At 41.6% G+C, this 15188-nt stretch overlaps 1 protein-coding gene across 3 annotated transcripts in view; it reads left to right on the top strand.

Annotated features, from left to right (window-relative positions):
- myo1b (myosin IB) overlaps positions 1–15188 on the top strand; it is a 70626-nt gene that overhangs the window by 52626 nt on the left and 2812 nt on the right. The window contains exons 13-29 of one of the 3 annotated variants that reach the window (XM_083922018.1): positions 518–622; positions 3100–3162; positions 3333–3533; positions 3812–4038; positions 4336–4536; positions 5869–5962; positions 7559–7708; positions 7833–7901; positions 8015–8101; positions 8489–8575; positions 9605–9691; positions 10611–10697; positions 12394–12468; positions 12605–12739; positions 13084–13190; positions 14187–14319; positions 14640–14792. In XM_083922018.1, coding sequence (XP_083778144.1) covers positions 518–622; positions 3100–3162; positions 3333–3533; positions 3812–4038; positions 4336–4536; positions 5869–5962; positions 7559–7708; positions 7833–7901; positions 8015–8101; positions 8489–8575; positions 9605–9691; positions 10611–10697; positions 12394–12468; positions 12605–12739; positions 13084–13190; positions 14187–14319; positions 14640–14792 — 2061 coding nt within the window. The remainder of the gene's footprint in view (positions 1–517; positions 623–3099; positions 3163–3332; positions 3534–3811; positions 4039–4335; positions 4537–5868; positions 5963–7558; positions 7709–7832; positions 7902–8014; positions 8102–8488; positions 8576–9604; positions 9692–10610; positions 10698–12393; positions 12469–12604; positions 12740–13083; positions 13191–14186; positions 14320–14639; positions 14793–15188) is intronic. The other 2 variants (XM_083922016.1, XM_083922017.1) reach the window with 2 other exon arrangements.

The raw sequence follows: 15188 nt of genomic DNA, 5'->3' as shown, positions 1-15188 counted from the left end.
GTTCGAAAATGCTACCGCATCATGGTGGATGTAGCTCTTGGATCGGATTTAATAAATCGTATCCATACTCAATCTAAATTCAAGGAACCTTCTTTGGTCAGAATATTTACTGTAAGCTCTTATCAGTATGCATTGGTACAGCCATCCTCTTCAATAAAACTCAGCAGGAAATTGATAGAAATTTCGAAAGTTGGCAAGGATGTGACTGTGCTTTCTCTGTTTGCAGAGAAAAAAACATGCAGTCAGTGCTTTGATGAATAAGAAAATGAAGCAGGAGAAGTTGTTTGTGAAGAACAGCAGGAACAACAAGAGCCGAGCTCAGAAATTTAATAACTTCTCAAATTTAGCGGATATGGAAAAGTTGCTTTCCCCTTGCATTCAACTCATGGTCGTTCTCTGTTGTCAAAATGACTGACAACAACAGAGAACAACCATGAGTTTACAGGCACCGTCATGATTCCAAACATGGACAGTAGCAGAAACTCATTGTTGTTCCTTCCGTTGCTGCCCCTGACAGGACAACAGCTTCGAGCAGTTCATCATCAACTACTGCAACGAGAAGCTGCAGCAGATCTTCATAGAGCTGACCCTGCGTGAGGAGCAGGAAGAGTATGTCAGGGAGGTAAGTTTGTATACTCATGGTCTCACGCACGCACGCACACACACACACACACACCACACACACAATCCATGTACCCCTAAGTAGACTGGCAGTGGACACTTGGATAAATTATCCCATCAAGCCCAGCTTGCAGCCCTGGAAACCCTGTCTCACCTGCAACTGTACATCTACATCATTCAACACGTCGGCACTCAATTTTCTGTGCTGACAGTTGATGGTTGCAGGCCCCTGAGGCTTGATCCCATCCTGGTCGTGTCACTCATCTGTTGTGCCTCTCGTGCTAAATCTGCATCCTTGCCCATGACCTAAAACGTATTTCTACTTCTTTTCTGTCCTCTCTAACACCACGTCGTCCATCACACTCTGAGTTTATTCTCTCTGCCGTCTCCCTTCTGTGGAGACCAGGGGACGGAAGTGATCCCTCACTCCAGCAAGAGTAAACACTCCCTTAACACTCCCCGTTGTGGGCCTTTAAGCTCTGTTTGTTTTCAGAGCTCTATGTATGCGAGTGGTGCAGTGACAACCCCCACACCGCATCCCCACTAACACCACCACCAATGATATTGCACTTCTGGCCTCTGTCCAGTATATTGCATGGGAAAATACCACGGCACTGGAGAAAGGAGGGAGGACCACCAATCAGAATTCTGGCCCGTCACCCGTCAGTTTAAGCCACACCTTCTTTGCGCCTGCCCCTTCAAATTATCTGTCAACTTGCTTTCATCAAGCTTGTTCCCAACCCAGCTGTGAATGAGATATAGGCAGAGTGGTTTTTTGTTTTTTTAAGGGACAGTGGCCTTTTTCCCCCCTTTCCTCTCCACAGAAGCTTTGTGCCCTGTCCATACTCAGATGATGGGAAGAGGCAGAGTAGGAGAGAAGTCCTGGCGAACATAAAATCAACCTAGCAAAGACCGATATGGCTTTGAAAATCAGTGTGCCAACATTTAGACTTCATCATTCCTGAAAACCGCACTGAAGGATATGATCAAAGAATGCTTTAATAAGGAATGATAACTATATCTTTGTTTTCGTGAGGCCCAACTTGTTATTTTTCAAAAAATCGATACCTATACCCTTAAATATTAATAATCATAAACGTTATTTATAGAGCACCTTTCATACAAAATGCATCTCAAAGTGCTTGACATTAAAAACATAAAAAAGGAGAAGACAACCATTCAAAGCATTAAGCATTAAATATGCGTATAAACAATAACAGTGCTTATGACATTGAAAAATAAAAATTTAAAAATCAGCAAACAATTAAATACTTAATAACAAAACTAAAAACACAAGTAACCAGTAGTAAAAGTAGTTAAATATTTAAGTCAATCTTCTAATAAAACAAGGAAGTTGAATAAAAAAATGCTACATAAAGTGATACAGATACCAAAAGAATACTTCTTTTGATACATTTTCATTTTCATTTGACACCCATGTGAATGGAAGCATCTCAGCACGCTGAACTGCCAGCTCCATCAAATACACCACACACGACTTCAGCACACTACAGACTGTGTGAGTTGTAATTGTTGTGGTAGTGGGTCAGTCACGCTTTGCATTAAATTGAAGAATTCTTGCGATGATTGGCTGCGTGCAAAACTATACAAAGGGTCTTTATTTTTCTAGATTTAGGTACAAAAGGGATCGAATGCAGGTATCTTTTGACTGGAGAGGTTTCAGTACTACTTGTTGCAGGGTTATTTTGGTGGGTCGAGTACCAATACTCGGCTCTAAGTGGTGCTATTGATATTAATGCGTCTAGACTGAGAATAACTTCAGTTTATAATAATGTAAAACGTGCAAGCTTTTAGAAAGAACAGGATCCAGGAAGTCTTACTTGATACAAAGTGGTGCAGGCGACCATGAAGAAAAAAAGGTGAAGGTAAAAAGATATCATAAATATATTCTTGTAGCATATAGGCAATCTGACTGAACAATGCATATCTACTCTAGATCTTGAAGAGGATTCTAAAGTCATAATATAATTTCACCTGAAGACAGTGCCTTATTTTTTTCTGTGGTTGTCTGCACCGCTTAATATCAAACAAGACATTCAGTCTTTTTGTACTTTCACCTGCCCCACTGAAGAGCACCTCTCATTCACATCAGCTGTGTTTAGTGTCACATTTTGTGGTTGAGGTTTAATAAAATTGAAAGGCAGGCACACTGAGGCTTGTGCTTTTGTTGTTGTTGGATCAAGGATTGTCAGTTCAGTCTGATGAAACTGCAGAATCTTACCTTACTGTGAGGACTACAGTACTAACTGAAGGCTGTTGTAAAAGCTGTTTTGAGGAGGTGACTGTCCTTCAGTTACTTCCTCAGGGTCAGTTGAAATACAGAAGAGTTGAATTTGAAGAGTTTTATTTCATGCAACTACTCATTTTTGTGAGAGACCTGCTGCCATTAAAAATGTCTTGTCAGCTCAAAATAGAAAAGCCCTTTTCCCTTTTGACCTTTTATTTCTTTTGTTACAGGGCATCGAGTGGACCAACATTGAATATTTCAACAACGCTATTATCTGCGACCTCATTGAGAATGTAAGACACCAAACAAACCAGTTCAAGTCCAACTGCTTTTTTCACTTTTCACAAGTCTTTTACAGACCATTAAACAATGACTACAGACCAGTAAAAATATGAATATAATTCGGAGTATTGTACACTTTATGATTGTTCATTGGTATTAACTTTTAATGTCTACGTACCAGCACCAAAGTGGCATCTTGGCCATGTTGGACGAGGAGTGCCTGAGGCCGGGGACAGTCACCGACGAGACCTTCCTAGACAAACTCAACACCATCTGCGCTGAACACCAGCACTTTGAGAGTCGCCTCAGCAAGAATTCCAAGTTCATCACTGACCACAGCCTGCCACACAATTGCTTTCGCATCCAGCACTACGCTGGCAAGGTACTGGACATTTGTCTGTGTACACATAAGCAATTAACAGATAATGTTTGTTGAAGGATACAGTGGCATAAAGAGAAAACACTAACTAGATATAGATAGTGCTGTTATATGATCAAGTCGTGCATCTGGTCAGACTGGTTAAATTCTTTACATGCATTCATTAGTATTAAAAAATGACAAAGAGAAGAGTTTTTCAGTTCAGTTGTGCTTCTTCTCTTGTGCATTATGAAATGACATGATTTTTTTCAGCTATTTCTGTTCTTCCTGTTCATATCAAGGTGCTTTACCGTGCAGAGGGCTTTGTAGATAAGAACAACGACCTGTTATATCGGGACCTGTCACAGGCCATGTACAAGGCCAACCACAGCCTCATCAAACAGCTGTTCCCTGAGGGCAACCCAGCCAAAGTCAACCTGAAGAGACCACCAACTGCTGGGTTCCAGTTCAGAGCATCAGTGGGGACGCTGATGAAGAACCTGCAGACCAAGAACCCAAACTACATCCGGTAAAATAATTTATAACATGAGAATATCAGTTATTACCCTGCCGGTCCAGGATGTCCTGAAGTTTTTGAGTGAGATTTTGGAGTATCCAAAATTGTTTTAAATGTTTGGATTATAGTATCATTACAATATTGTGGCGTAATAGAAGTTGTGACACTGCTATTGCAAATAATCTTAATACATTCAGGAAAACTTCACAATAAAATCAACGGTGTACCTCTACAATCCATTCAGCTAAATGGTATTCACAGACGAGCAGTATAACCTCAGTGTGAACAACCTCTCTCTTTGCTTCCCAGGTGCATCAAGCCCAATGACAAGAAGGCCTCCCACATCTTCACCGACTCTCTGGTCTGCCATCAGGTGCGCTACCTGGGACTGATGGAGAATGTCCGTGTGAGGAGAGCGGGCTACGCCTTCCGCCAGGCCTACGAGCCGTGCGTAGAGCGCTACAAAATGCTCTGCAAACGGACCTGGCCCCATTGGAGAGGGCCTGCCAGGTAATGGTGGTGTTTATTCTGAAGCAGTGACTTATTGTGGGGTAAAGGGGAAGTAGAAAAATGTGGTCTTGTCAGTGGAGAGTTGCCAAGACAAATTCCTCCTAGGTCTTTGTGAGAAAATGCAACTGTGGGAACTTAGAAACGCTCCTAGGTATCTTTAACTTAGGTCGCAGACTACTCCCAGTGGAGTGACTGTGACCAGCACTAATAGACTGTGGTTCAAGTGGTCAGCTCCCAGGTGTGATTGTGCGGAGCTGTGTGACTGTGAAGCAGGTTATTATTGTAAAGGGCTCATAACGTTCCCTGGATAAATGAATGTTCCAATGGGGGAAACAATCAGCTGAACTTGATAATAGTTTACCCTACATACTGACATGTATCTTATTGAAAAAATTCAATATCTTTTTCTAATTATAAGGCAGATTGAGGTACTGATTAAATACTGTGAAATTATCAAAGCGCTCAATCTACAGAAATGCACATGGCCGTATTCAGAAACTGTGTCTTGAAACGAGATGTCAGGGCTTGTGATGTCACAACTACACTATATAGGTAGAAAGTGCTGCTACAGTGGCCTTGCAGTCATTCACCGGTTGTAATGCAGAAGACCCGGAAACCTGACCAATCAGAGCAGACTGGGCTTTTTTGGCAGGAGGGCTTAAAGAGCCGGGAGCTAAAACGGAGCATTTCAGACACAGGGTGAATACAGGTATATTCAGACAGACAGTATGAGAAAAATAATGTGTTTTGAACATTAAAGCATTTAAACATGCTCAAGAATAAACCCAAATTACAAGTATGAACCTGAAAATGAGCATCATATGGGACCTTTTAAAAGTAGTTGTCGTAGTACACACTCACAGTTTCAGTTACTTCACACTCCACATAAAACTCCTTAATGTAATTTTAGAAACTAGCAGCAGACTTGTCACATACTCTGCCAGTTGTTCAGCAGAAATGAACTATTCCCTGTCTGAACCACAACCTGTTGAGACATTTCATCCTTATCTGTCTCCTCTGTTCCATATCAGCCAGACTTGCATGTTTCATCCACTGTGCTGGTAAAAAGCACTGATTCCTATCTGCTCTACCACACACTGGCATCTCGCTGTTCAGCCATCACTCAGTGCTTTGTGTGGTTTCCCTATTTCCTCCCTCCTCATCTTGGATTTGTCTCGTTCTCCTTTAATCATTCTTTCTCTCTGTTTTTTAAACTCTACATCCTCAGTGCTGTCTGCTGTTCTCTCTTGTGTCCAAAATCGTCTCACTCTTTCTGTATATGTTGTTTATGACCAATTGGATGACCCATCTGACCCTTCTGGCTCTCCGTAGGGAGGGTGTGGAGGTGCTGATGGCTGACCTCCAGGTCCCAGCAGAAGAGTTCTCCTACGGACGCTCCAAGATCTTCATCAGGAACCCAAGAACGGTAGAAAACAGACAAAGCAACCCTGTATCCCTTAAAAATGTCTTCTAGCCAGTTTTGACATCTGCTGTGTCTGTCTAAAGGTTGGGTCCGGCGTCCTCGGCTGCCTTGTTTTCTCACAGTCAGATGTTTGTAAAGCAGGGTGGGCTCTACACACAGCCCCCACTTCAGCAATTAGCTTGCAACCACCAGAAAAAAACACATGGCTTCACTTAGCCATCCCATCTAACATGGGAAATAAGCTTCTTTACTCAGCGCTTGTAGGCTCTTCAACTGCTCAAGCCCGCAGCGTTTAAATGGACTTTCTCCCCACCCAGTGAAAAGACCAACAAAGCTAGGAATAACATGATCTCATAGTGGGAGAATTTTTTTTTTCTTCTTTAATTACTTTTTCTATCTGATAAACGTATCTGCCTTATACATCTACAGCTGCAAAATCACTACATAGAGTCTAGTTGAGTGGATTTTATTCCACGTCTCCAGAAAATATTGATTTTGGCTGTTAATCCAATGCAGCCACGCCTCTATTTTAATTATCAAGGTTTGGAGAAATTCTTGTCAGAAAACATGAAACAAGATGTGGCATTAAAGGTTCAGTAGGTAACTTACGGTCTGAGTCGGCTAACTGCCGGTTTAGTGCTAATTCAATTTGAATAGTAGTAAAATAATTAATTGGTGCTGCTCTTCTAGACTTTCCTAAATGTTATTAAATTAGGCAGCGCTGATCAAATATGAATTGTTACCATACTGCTTGTTTCTCCGCCATGTTGAATACAATTGAGCCAAAACCAAGTGCCTGCTGACTGGGTCACAAATCTTCTAATTTTACAGCTAAACGGTACACTAGAGTGTGTTTCTAAAAACATGAAGCGGGTAATAGGCAATCCAGTAACAGAATCTTGATTCATATTTAATCAACTCTGTTTAGTTTGACAGTTTGATTGCAGTTCATGGTCTCCTCTGCTCTAATTGGTTGTTTTCCTTCAGGTACGGTAGAATCTTGCAAATGGCATTAGGTGAAGGCAGAGGAACGTGACAGATTATCTTTTTTATGTAATACTGTCGGGATATAGTGACAGTTTGAACAAATAGGAAGTTATAAATGTGTTACCATCCATACCTTCTGAGTTATTCTTTATAGTTTGGTAATAAGTACCATACTCTTACTGTACATTAATAGTACAATATAGTTAGGCACTGAGAAATTCTCTTTCCCTACTTGTATGCACAGCAGTGATATAAAAACGACCCAAGATAAGCTGTCTGTAGATGACCAAACTTCTTTGGCTTACAGCCGGACAATAAAATATCATTATCGCACCCCGGATGAAGACAGATCGATTCACATAGGTCATTTTTTTGGACTTTGTACTCGATATTGCTTAATCAGTATTTGCTCAAATAAAAATAAAAAAACATTTCCATTGATTTCATAGAGTAGGACATTTCCGCCTTACAACCTTATTGCAGAGGTCAAAAGGATGTGTACTTGCCAAAAGAAAATTACCTGCCAACTTCAACAACGGACATCATTCACACTGCGTATAAGGGTTTTTTCTTGTTGCCTCATGCACTTAATTCCCTCCTCTTCCCCCCCAGCTCTTCTTCTTAGAGGAGAGGAGGAGGCAATGCCTGCAAGACCTGGCGACACTCATTCAGAAGATCTACCGTGGCTGGAAGTGCCGCAGCCACTTCCTGCTGCTGAAGAAGAGCCAGATAGTGGTGGCAGCATGGTACCGCCGATATGCGGTACGAGGCTCTTTGAGAGAAATGCAATGCTCAAAATCACACACAAAACAAACATATTGACAGATGGCATTGATGCATGTAATGTAGTTAATTCCCTATATTTTCCTTCTTTTCACTCTCACAGCAACAAAAGAAATACCAGAAGATCAAGAGCGCCACCACTGTGGTGCAGTCTTACACCCGAGGATGGCAGGTGTGTCCCTTTCTGTGAAGTCACATCTGTTCAGAATAACACATAGCAGGAAAGTCATGCAGAAGTCATGACAGAAAATGAATAAATCATCAAAATGTTTGTATTTCCACCAGGCCCGCAAACTCTTGAGAGAGCTGAAATATCAGAAGAGATGTGAAGAGGCAGTGACCACCATCTCAGCCTTTTGGCACGGCACCCAGGTACTGACACATGAAAGGGCAGAGGGATATCAGAAAGGGAGGATTTTACCTCAACACAGCATCAGCCTTGGTTTGATGCAGGCTTTTTATTCATGTTTTTGGGGAAAGGGGTTTCTCTTGAATTCTTAACAGCATTGCCTTAAACCCTTGATTTTTCATCTCATGCAGTGTTCCTGCATAATTGCCCCAACAGTATTACACAAATTCTGTTCTTTAACAAAGCTCTCCTCGACGTTATTGCTGCTGTTTCCCTTTGATCCTGCTTCTTTTTGCTGATCACACAACTGCCACTTCTCTTCTTCTTCTTCCCCCCACTCCCCGTTCTTGATTTCTTTTCCTCCTCACATCCTCAACCTGTCTTACCTAACGCCCACCACGTCCCACCAGGCTCGGATGGAGCTGAGGCATCTAAAACAAGAAGCACGGAATAAACACGCCGTGACAGTAATTTGGGCATACTGGCAGGGAACCAAGGTATTTCCACCCAGCTGTAGTGTGTCTCTGTCCCAGCTGTCTTGTCATCCCTGTCCGCCATGTCCCGTCCCATCCCATCACCACTATTAAACAACCTTATAGTGTAGCAGCCCCTCTGAATAAACCACGATCCCGGTCCTTCCGTTACCCACTGGCCTGATTAATGTGCCTTAATGTTGACCGTCCTGTTTTCTTTTTTGTAACTCTCACACATAGAATTGACTTGATGTTTTGGTAGTTGTTGAATATTTGATAACAGTCATGGTGTGAAAACAAAACTAAAACTAGATTTTCACACATGAAATTTGACTCACATATTTTGGATTTGTGTCTTCCATTTGGTTTCTTACCAGCGTGATGTTCCAAATGTGTCTCTTCTATAATTTAATTGGTTCAACCATGCAGTGCCTGTCGTACAGATGTTTGTCACTGTTATTTACTTGTTCATATACTGATATGCTGAAAGCAAAATAAATAACCATAGAATTATGTCAATATGAAGGCACATATGTTGCCTTTTTGTAAAGCCCCTGTGGCTGCACATCTTTATTAGCATTTACTTAAAGCATTATCATTTCACATATCCTTGGTTGTAAAAAAATCAATATTTTATTCCAAGGTCTCGCACTCTGATAGCTATCAACTGAATCATTACAGATGCTGTTAAATATTATTCTGTGTTGAACTTTGCTCTTAGCAAACATAAAGGCGTCTTATAAGTCGGCATCTTGTAAGAATCTCTATATAATGCTGTGACAAACCAGTCCTTCCTACTGTTATCATGTTTTTTTTATTCCCTCTAAAGTTTGAGATTTGCAGAGTCACAAAACACGAGCACCACTGAAAGTCGCTCACATGTTGATGTTAACCACCCGTTGTCCCGTCTCTTGACATCCTTTGTTGTCTTTCGTCAGTGTTTCCACCGTAATGCTTTTTTCCACAAGTACTCAGTACCTCTCCTGGGGACCTAATAGGTTTTGATTGTCACTGAAATTAACCTCCCCCGCAACTGCCACCGCTTTTCATCAGGCCCGGAGAGAGCTGCGTCAGCTGAAGGAGGAAGCAAGGAATAAACATGCAGTATCGGTCATATGGGCTGGCTGGCAGGGCACCAAGGTATTTGGGAAGCCTGTTGACTTGAATTGCCGTGACTTGCCGCCTCCATTGACCCCCCACCCCCTCTTCCCTCCCGAAAAAAACTTCAACATACCCATCATTCTGCTCAACCCATTCTTAACATCTCATATATGATGTGAGGTAGTTTGACATACACTCGTCTACATTCACTCATTAGCTGCATGCTAAAGTGAGAAAGGGAGTTACTGATGCGACCAAAACAGTATTTTCCCATCTCAGTCTCACAGGATATATTCTTATTTCACTAATGTAAGTAAGTGACTCAAGTATACGTGAGCAACCCTAACCCAGGGAGATGAGACACACACACACACACACACACACACACACACACACACACACACACACACACACACACACACACACACACGTACATATACTGTTCACAGCAGGGACACATCATGGTCCTGTTTTTTGGTGTGTTTTCAGCCTCTTCCTCCAAGGTCCATGCCTCACCAGTGCATGCTGCCTGCACTCTGCATGACTTCTTCCTTTCTGTGTAGTCAATGCATGTTCACTCTCTGCGTCGCAGTACAGTTTGTCTTTTTTCTTTTGATGAAACTGTTTGGATCCTTTCAGATGACCTCTGTTGCCTGAGTTGTGACTTTTGCTCTGTTCCTGTTCCACTAAAAATGCTCTAAAAGTCTGTTTCCGTTCCAGAAGTACCTCCTGTTAAATGTGTGCCATATTTGTTTCTCATGTCTGGAGCAGTAGAGCTGTACTTTTACAGTCCCTTCATGGTCACCCAAGGCTGGTGTGCAGTGTCTATGCGTGTGTGTGTATGTGTATTTGACGTTTGCTGACCTCAGGCAAAACAGTGTCTCCATCTTCTTCCTCTCATCTTCTCTCGCTTCGTTTGTTCCCGCTCTCTGTCTCTTCCCGCCCACTCCCTGAACAGGCTCGCAGGGAGCTGAGGAGACTGAAGGAGGAGGCCAGGCGTAAGCATGCTGTCGCTGTGATTTGGGCCTACTGGCAGGGACTCAAGGTACCTACCAGCCCCACGGCACAGCCATCACCAAGTCTGCCACCTACTCATCACCCACCTGACCCTCTTCATCCATCTCAACCATTTGCGATATGCACACTTCTACAGGAAGCCACTCTGTCTAGTGCTGGGATCACACTTCTATCTATCTTTATCTATTTATTGACATTGAAACATGGTTGCACATGCCTTTTATTGGCTGATATATTCAGTTGTTGTAGCAATATCACAGTGTAGAAATACACTTACGACGTAAGTCCTGCAGTAGTACAAAAATATTGGCATTAAAATGTACTAAAAATTACCATAGACCAAAAATATAACTACTCATAATGTATAATGACCCGTTAAAGAATAACATTTTGGAGTAATAGTAATTGGAGTTGAATTATTTGTGCATTCATGCGTTGAATGTTGCAGCTAGTAAAGGTTGAACTCGTGGTTACTACTTTATATAGTAGATGACATATATTCTGCCTGGTTATATAACATCAACTTTTGTTATAATTCCCACTGTCAAAACAGTAAAACATTTGTTCCCAAAGCAATTTCAGTCGCCGCCACATCATCATAGCTCTACAGAAATTACCTGACCCATTTGTCCTATTTGGAGTAATTATGAGTCAAGGTTTTTCCTCTTGATACAGAAACCCCAATTCACTTTACAGTACAGTCCTCGTGGGACTTACTTACAATACTTACCGTCCTTCAACATTTACCCCTCCATCACCACCTGCGTGGTCCAGAGAAATGTATAACTGTACAATAACTGTGACCTCGTCTTAAAGGGGTAGTCCACCCAAATCAAAAATCCTTAATAGATGTTTTTGAGACTTCTGCCACCACTCCAGTGCAATAGGGGTGAATGGAATTTTATTTTGAGACGCTCAATGCTTTGCAAAAATTTCCTTTTTAACTATGAAACCAAGTCCTGGTTACTTAATAATCCACAGCCCTGATTTTCACCATTTCTTTCGTGTGGCAAGATAGTTGAAGGGCAATTTCCTCCTCGAATTCCAGAGTTTTAGATACTTTTGAAATAATTATTTTGGGACAACTTCTATATTCGTCTTTTGGATTTTTAATGCTGAAAAATTAAACCAACAGAGCCTGACCGACACTGCAGAGGCTTCTTTTTTCAAAGTCTGCCTCCTCTGCATCTGTGCAACTAACCCATGTAAATGTTGAGCAACCCCGCTTTGTGTATCCAACATTTGTTTCACTTGTTATATCTGTGTTTAGGTGTAAAGTGTGTGTGTGTGTGTGTGTGTGTGTCCTAGTTTTTTGTGCTAATCTGTTGCGTGTCTCTCAGGTTTTACCAGAATAACTGTCGTCACACTGGTCATTTGTGTTAATCCATTCATTGTGTTAATTGATCACCCTGCACCTTAATGCACCTGTTCACGACTGAATTTGTGCAATTAAGGTCATCATGAAGGTCATTTGCCATAACCATTATTGACTTTTCAGTAATGAATTCAGTAATCGTCATTTGAATTAATTCCAGCTGTTGGGACCTGACTTTGTTCCAGGTGTTTGTTTGTTACTAACCAAGCGTCTGTTGTCCTAGTGTGCAGTGTGTACATTGTCGTCCTCCTGTCACTGTGTTTCTTTTCTTTGCTGCTTCACATCAAACTAATGTGTGGCAAGAAGTGATTGACAGTTTGTTTTATTCTTTCCTTTCTTGCTGTAAAAGGTCCGCAGAGAGTACAGAAAATTCTTCAGGGCAAACGCAGGCAAGAAGATCTATGACTTCACCATCCAGAGAATTGTAAGTAGGACTATAAATGCAAAACAACTGTAAGAATCATGCTCCTTTTTGTATGAGCAAAAGAGAAGTTTTGTGTTGTATTTCAACAACAGTTTGCCAAAATATTATTTACCTGTATTAATGTCTGTTTTTCCAGATGCAAAAATACTTCCTGGGCCTGAAGAGCACCATGCCCTCCATGTCACCCATAGACAAGAGCTGGCCTGCCAGGCCTTACCTCTTTCTCGATGGAGTTCACACAGAGCTGCGGAGAATCTTCCACCTCTGGAGGGTCAGTCTCAAATACCCAGAGCCCTGCTCCTCTGTCTGTCCCATTCGCCTGTATTTGATTCTTCTGTCATTTTTTATAATTTATTCATTTTGTCTAATGTCTGATTGGCCCCTTAGTCTGTAACAGCCAATCAAAAGAGGGTCAAATCACAAACACATGAGGCAATGATCCTGTCAAATATTGATCAAATATATACATAGAATTACATAAGCATTGCATCACAAGGTCCATAGAACATAGTAGAAACCTGAAAACAGAATTCATTGGATGGGCGATACAAAATATTTAATATTTAATACAACAACCCTTATTTGAACTGCTGTTGTTGTTGTGTTTGTGTTCAGTGCAAGAAATACAGGAGCCAATTCACAGAGGAGAAGAAGGCAGTGTATGAGGAGAAGCTGGAGGCCAGTGAGATCTTCAAAGATAAAAAGGCTCTCTACCCGAGCAGGTACCTGAAATTCACCGGGGCAGAGTGCTCTTTGTTTCATGGCATAGGTACATAAAAGTATCGGCAGTAGATTTGTGAATCGCTTAAAGGTTACATATTGTAAAAAGTGAGACTGTCGTGTCTTTTTTAATTTTTTAAAAGCAGGTTGAGGTGCTATATTAATACAATAAAAGTATCAAAGCGCTCAATCCACAGAGAAATACACACAGTCAATATTCAGGAACTATGCCTTTTTAAATCAGCTATCAGGACTTCTGTACGGTTGTGATGTCACAAATATATTTCTGTATATTTAGGTAGAAAATGCAGCTACAGTGCCGTTACTGTACAGTCATTCCCCAGCTGCAATGACGCGAGAGTGCAGATGTTAAAGACCCAGAAACTCTGCCCAATCAGAAGACTTTTTTTAAGGCAGGGGGGCTTAAAGAGATCGGCGCTAAAGCGAAGCGTTCAAGACAGAGGGTTACTACCATAGACCTTTATATAATGACGGACAGCGCGTCTTCACTTCCTCCCACTGTACAAAAATTAAGCCAAAATATCCTGGATATATGCGCCACCATGTTGTAATTTTGTAGCTAGAGCCTGCACAGTAGGGATCAGGCGGTGGAGTGGCGTCATCGAGGTCCCGTCCATACACCCGTCCAACCGATCCTATTTTTATAGCATCAAATAACTGATTAAAACCAAACTCATCAGAAAAATGAATACATGAAAAAATATCAGAGTGACCAGAACTAGCTTAAATTACTAGAAAGCTGAGGTGTATTTTAAGAGTTTATATATAGTCTATGGGGATACATTTATATGCAGACAGTATGAGGAAAAATTATAGGTTTTCTGAACATTAAAGCATGTAAACGTTTTCAAGTGTGTTACAACCCAGCTCCAAGTGGAAACCTAAAATTGAAGTATGAACCTGGCCTTTTGATTTCATGGAAGACACAAAGCTTCAGACCTCTCATGTGGCATGTAATATGAATGTGTTTGCCTCAGCGTGAGTCAGCCCTTCAAAGGAGACTACCTGGAGATCAGCAAGAACCCCAAATATCAGAAACTCAACAGTGCTGTGGATGAGAAGGTTCTGCTGGCTGATGTGGTCAACAAGATTAACAGAGCCAATGGCAAGGTAAGAAAGATCAATCGCACTACAATGTTTTCAGCTCCTATACAAACCAAAAGGATTGTCAAGCTGTGATTACATCCTGACCCTGCTGTTCAGTGTTTAGCTCCACTTTTCCACACAGCCTTTGCGGAGCACAAACCAGTAAAGTTGTTTTGATGGATATTTCACCATGCTGTGCAGCAATCGGATGTTTTTTGACATCTTATCTGCCATTATTTTGCTCCAGCAGATAGGAGCACCTAAAACAACCATTTTTGGTTGGTGCAATTGCTTTGCTGTAGCACAGTGTAAGAATGACAGGCAGTTTCTGCTCCGTTCTGCAGGGTACAGCTCGAATCTTCCTGCTGACTAAGAAGAGCGTCGTCCTTGCTGATCAGAAGACTGGCCAGGTGAAGGCCAGCGTTCCCCTGCCGGACCTTACCAGTGTGTCGGTCAGCACACAGAGTGATGGCTTCTTTGCTCTCAAACTCAAAGAGGTGAGGGAGGACTGTTGCGAGAAGAGAATTTTTGTCATGTGTGGTTTTCGTGTAGATATGATTCAGCATCACTCTTCTCATCGAACTATCAGCAAGAAAGCAAGTAAGAGGTAAACTATTTGTTTAAAACCTTTCGCGAGACACTAAAGCTGTCAAACAGCAGTCAGTTGTGCGCTTTTGTTGTTACGTCTATTGAAATAAAAATGCTAAACTGAAAGGGTGCACTACAGAGCATTTCCGTCCACAGTTGAAGTGAGCATGCAGTAATATGTCTAACTTCTACTACTAGTTTAAATGCTGGTGGAAGATCTCTGTCTACAAGAAGTACCAATTTCAAACTTTCTTTCAAAGGTTTTAGTTTTTATCAATGATAAACAAAGCGAATACACATTTTAC

The sequence above is a fragment of the Echiichthys vipera genome (assembly GCF_963691815.1).
Source record: "Echiichthys vipera genome assembly, chromosome: 10".
NCBI lineage: Eukaryota > Metazoa > Chordata > Actinopteri > Perciformes > Trachinidae > Echiichthys > Echiichthys vipera.
The sequence above is the reverse complement of the archived record's forward strand: the minus strand, read 5'-3'. Positions and strand labels throughout refer to the sequence as shown.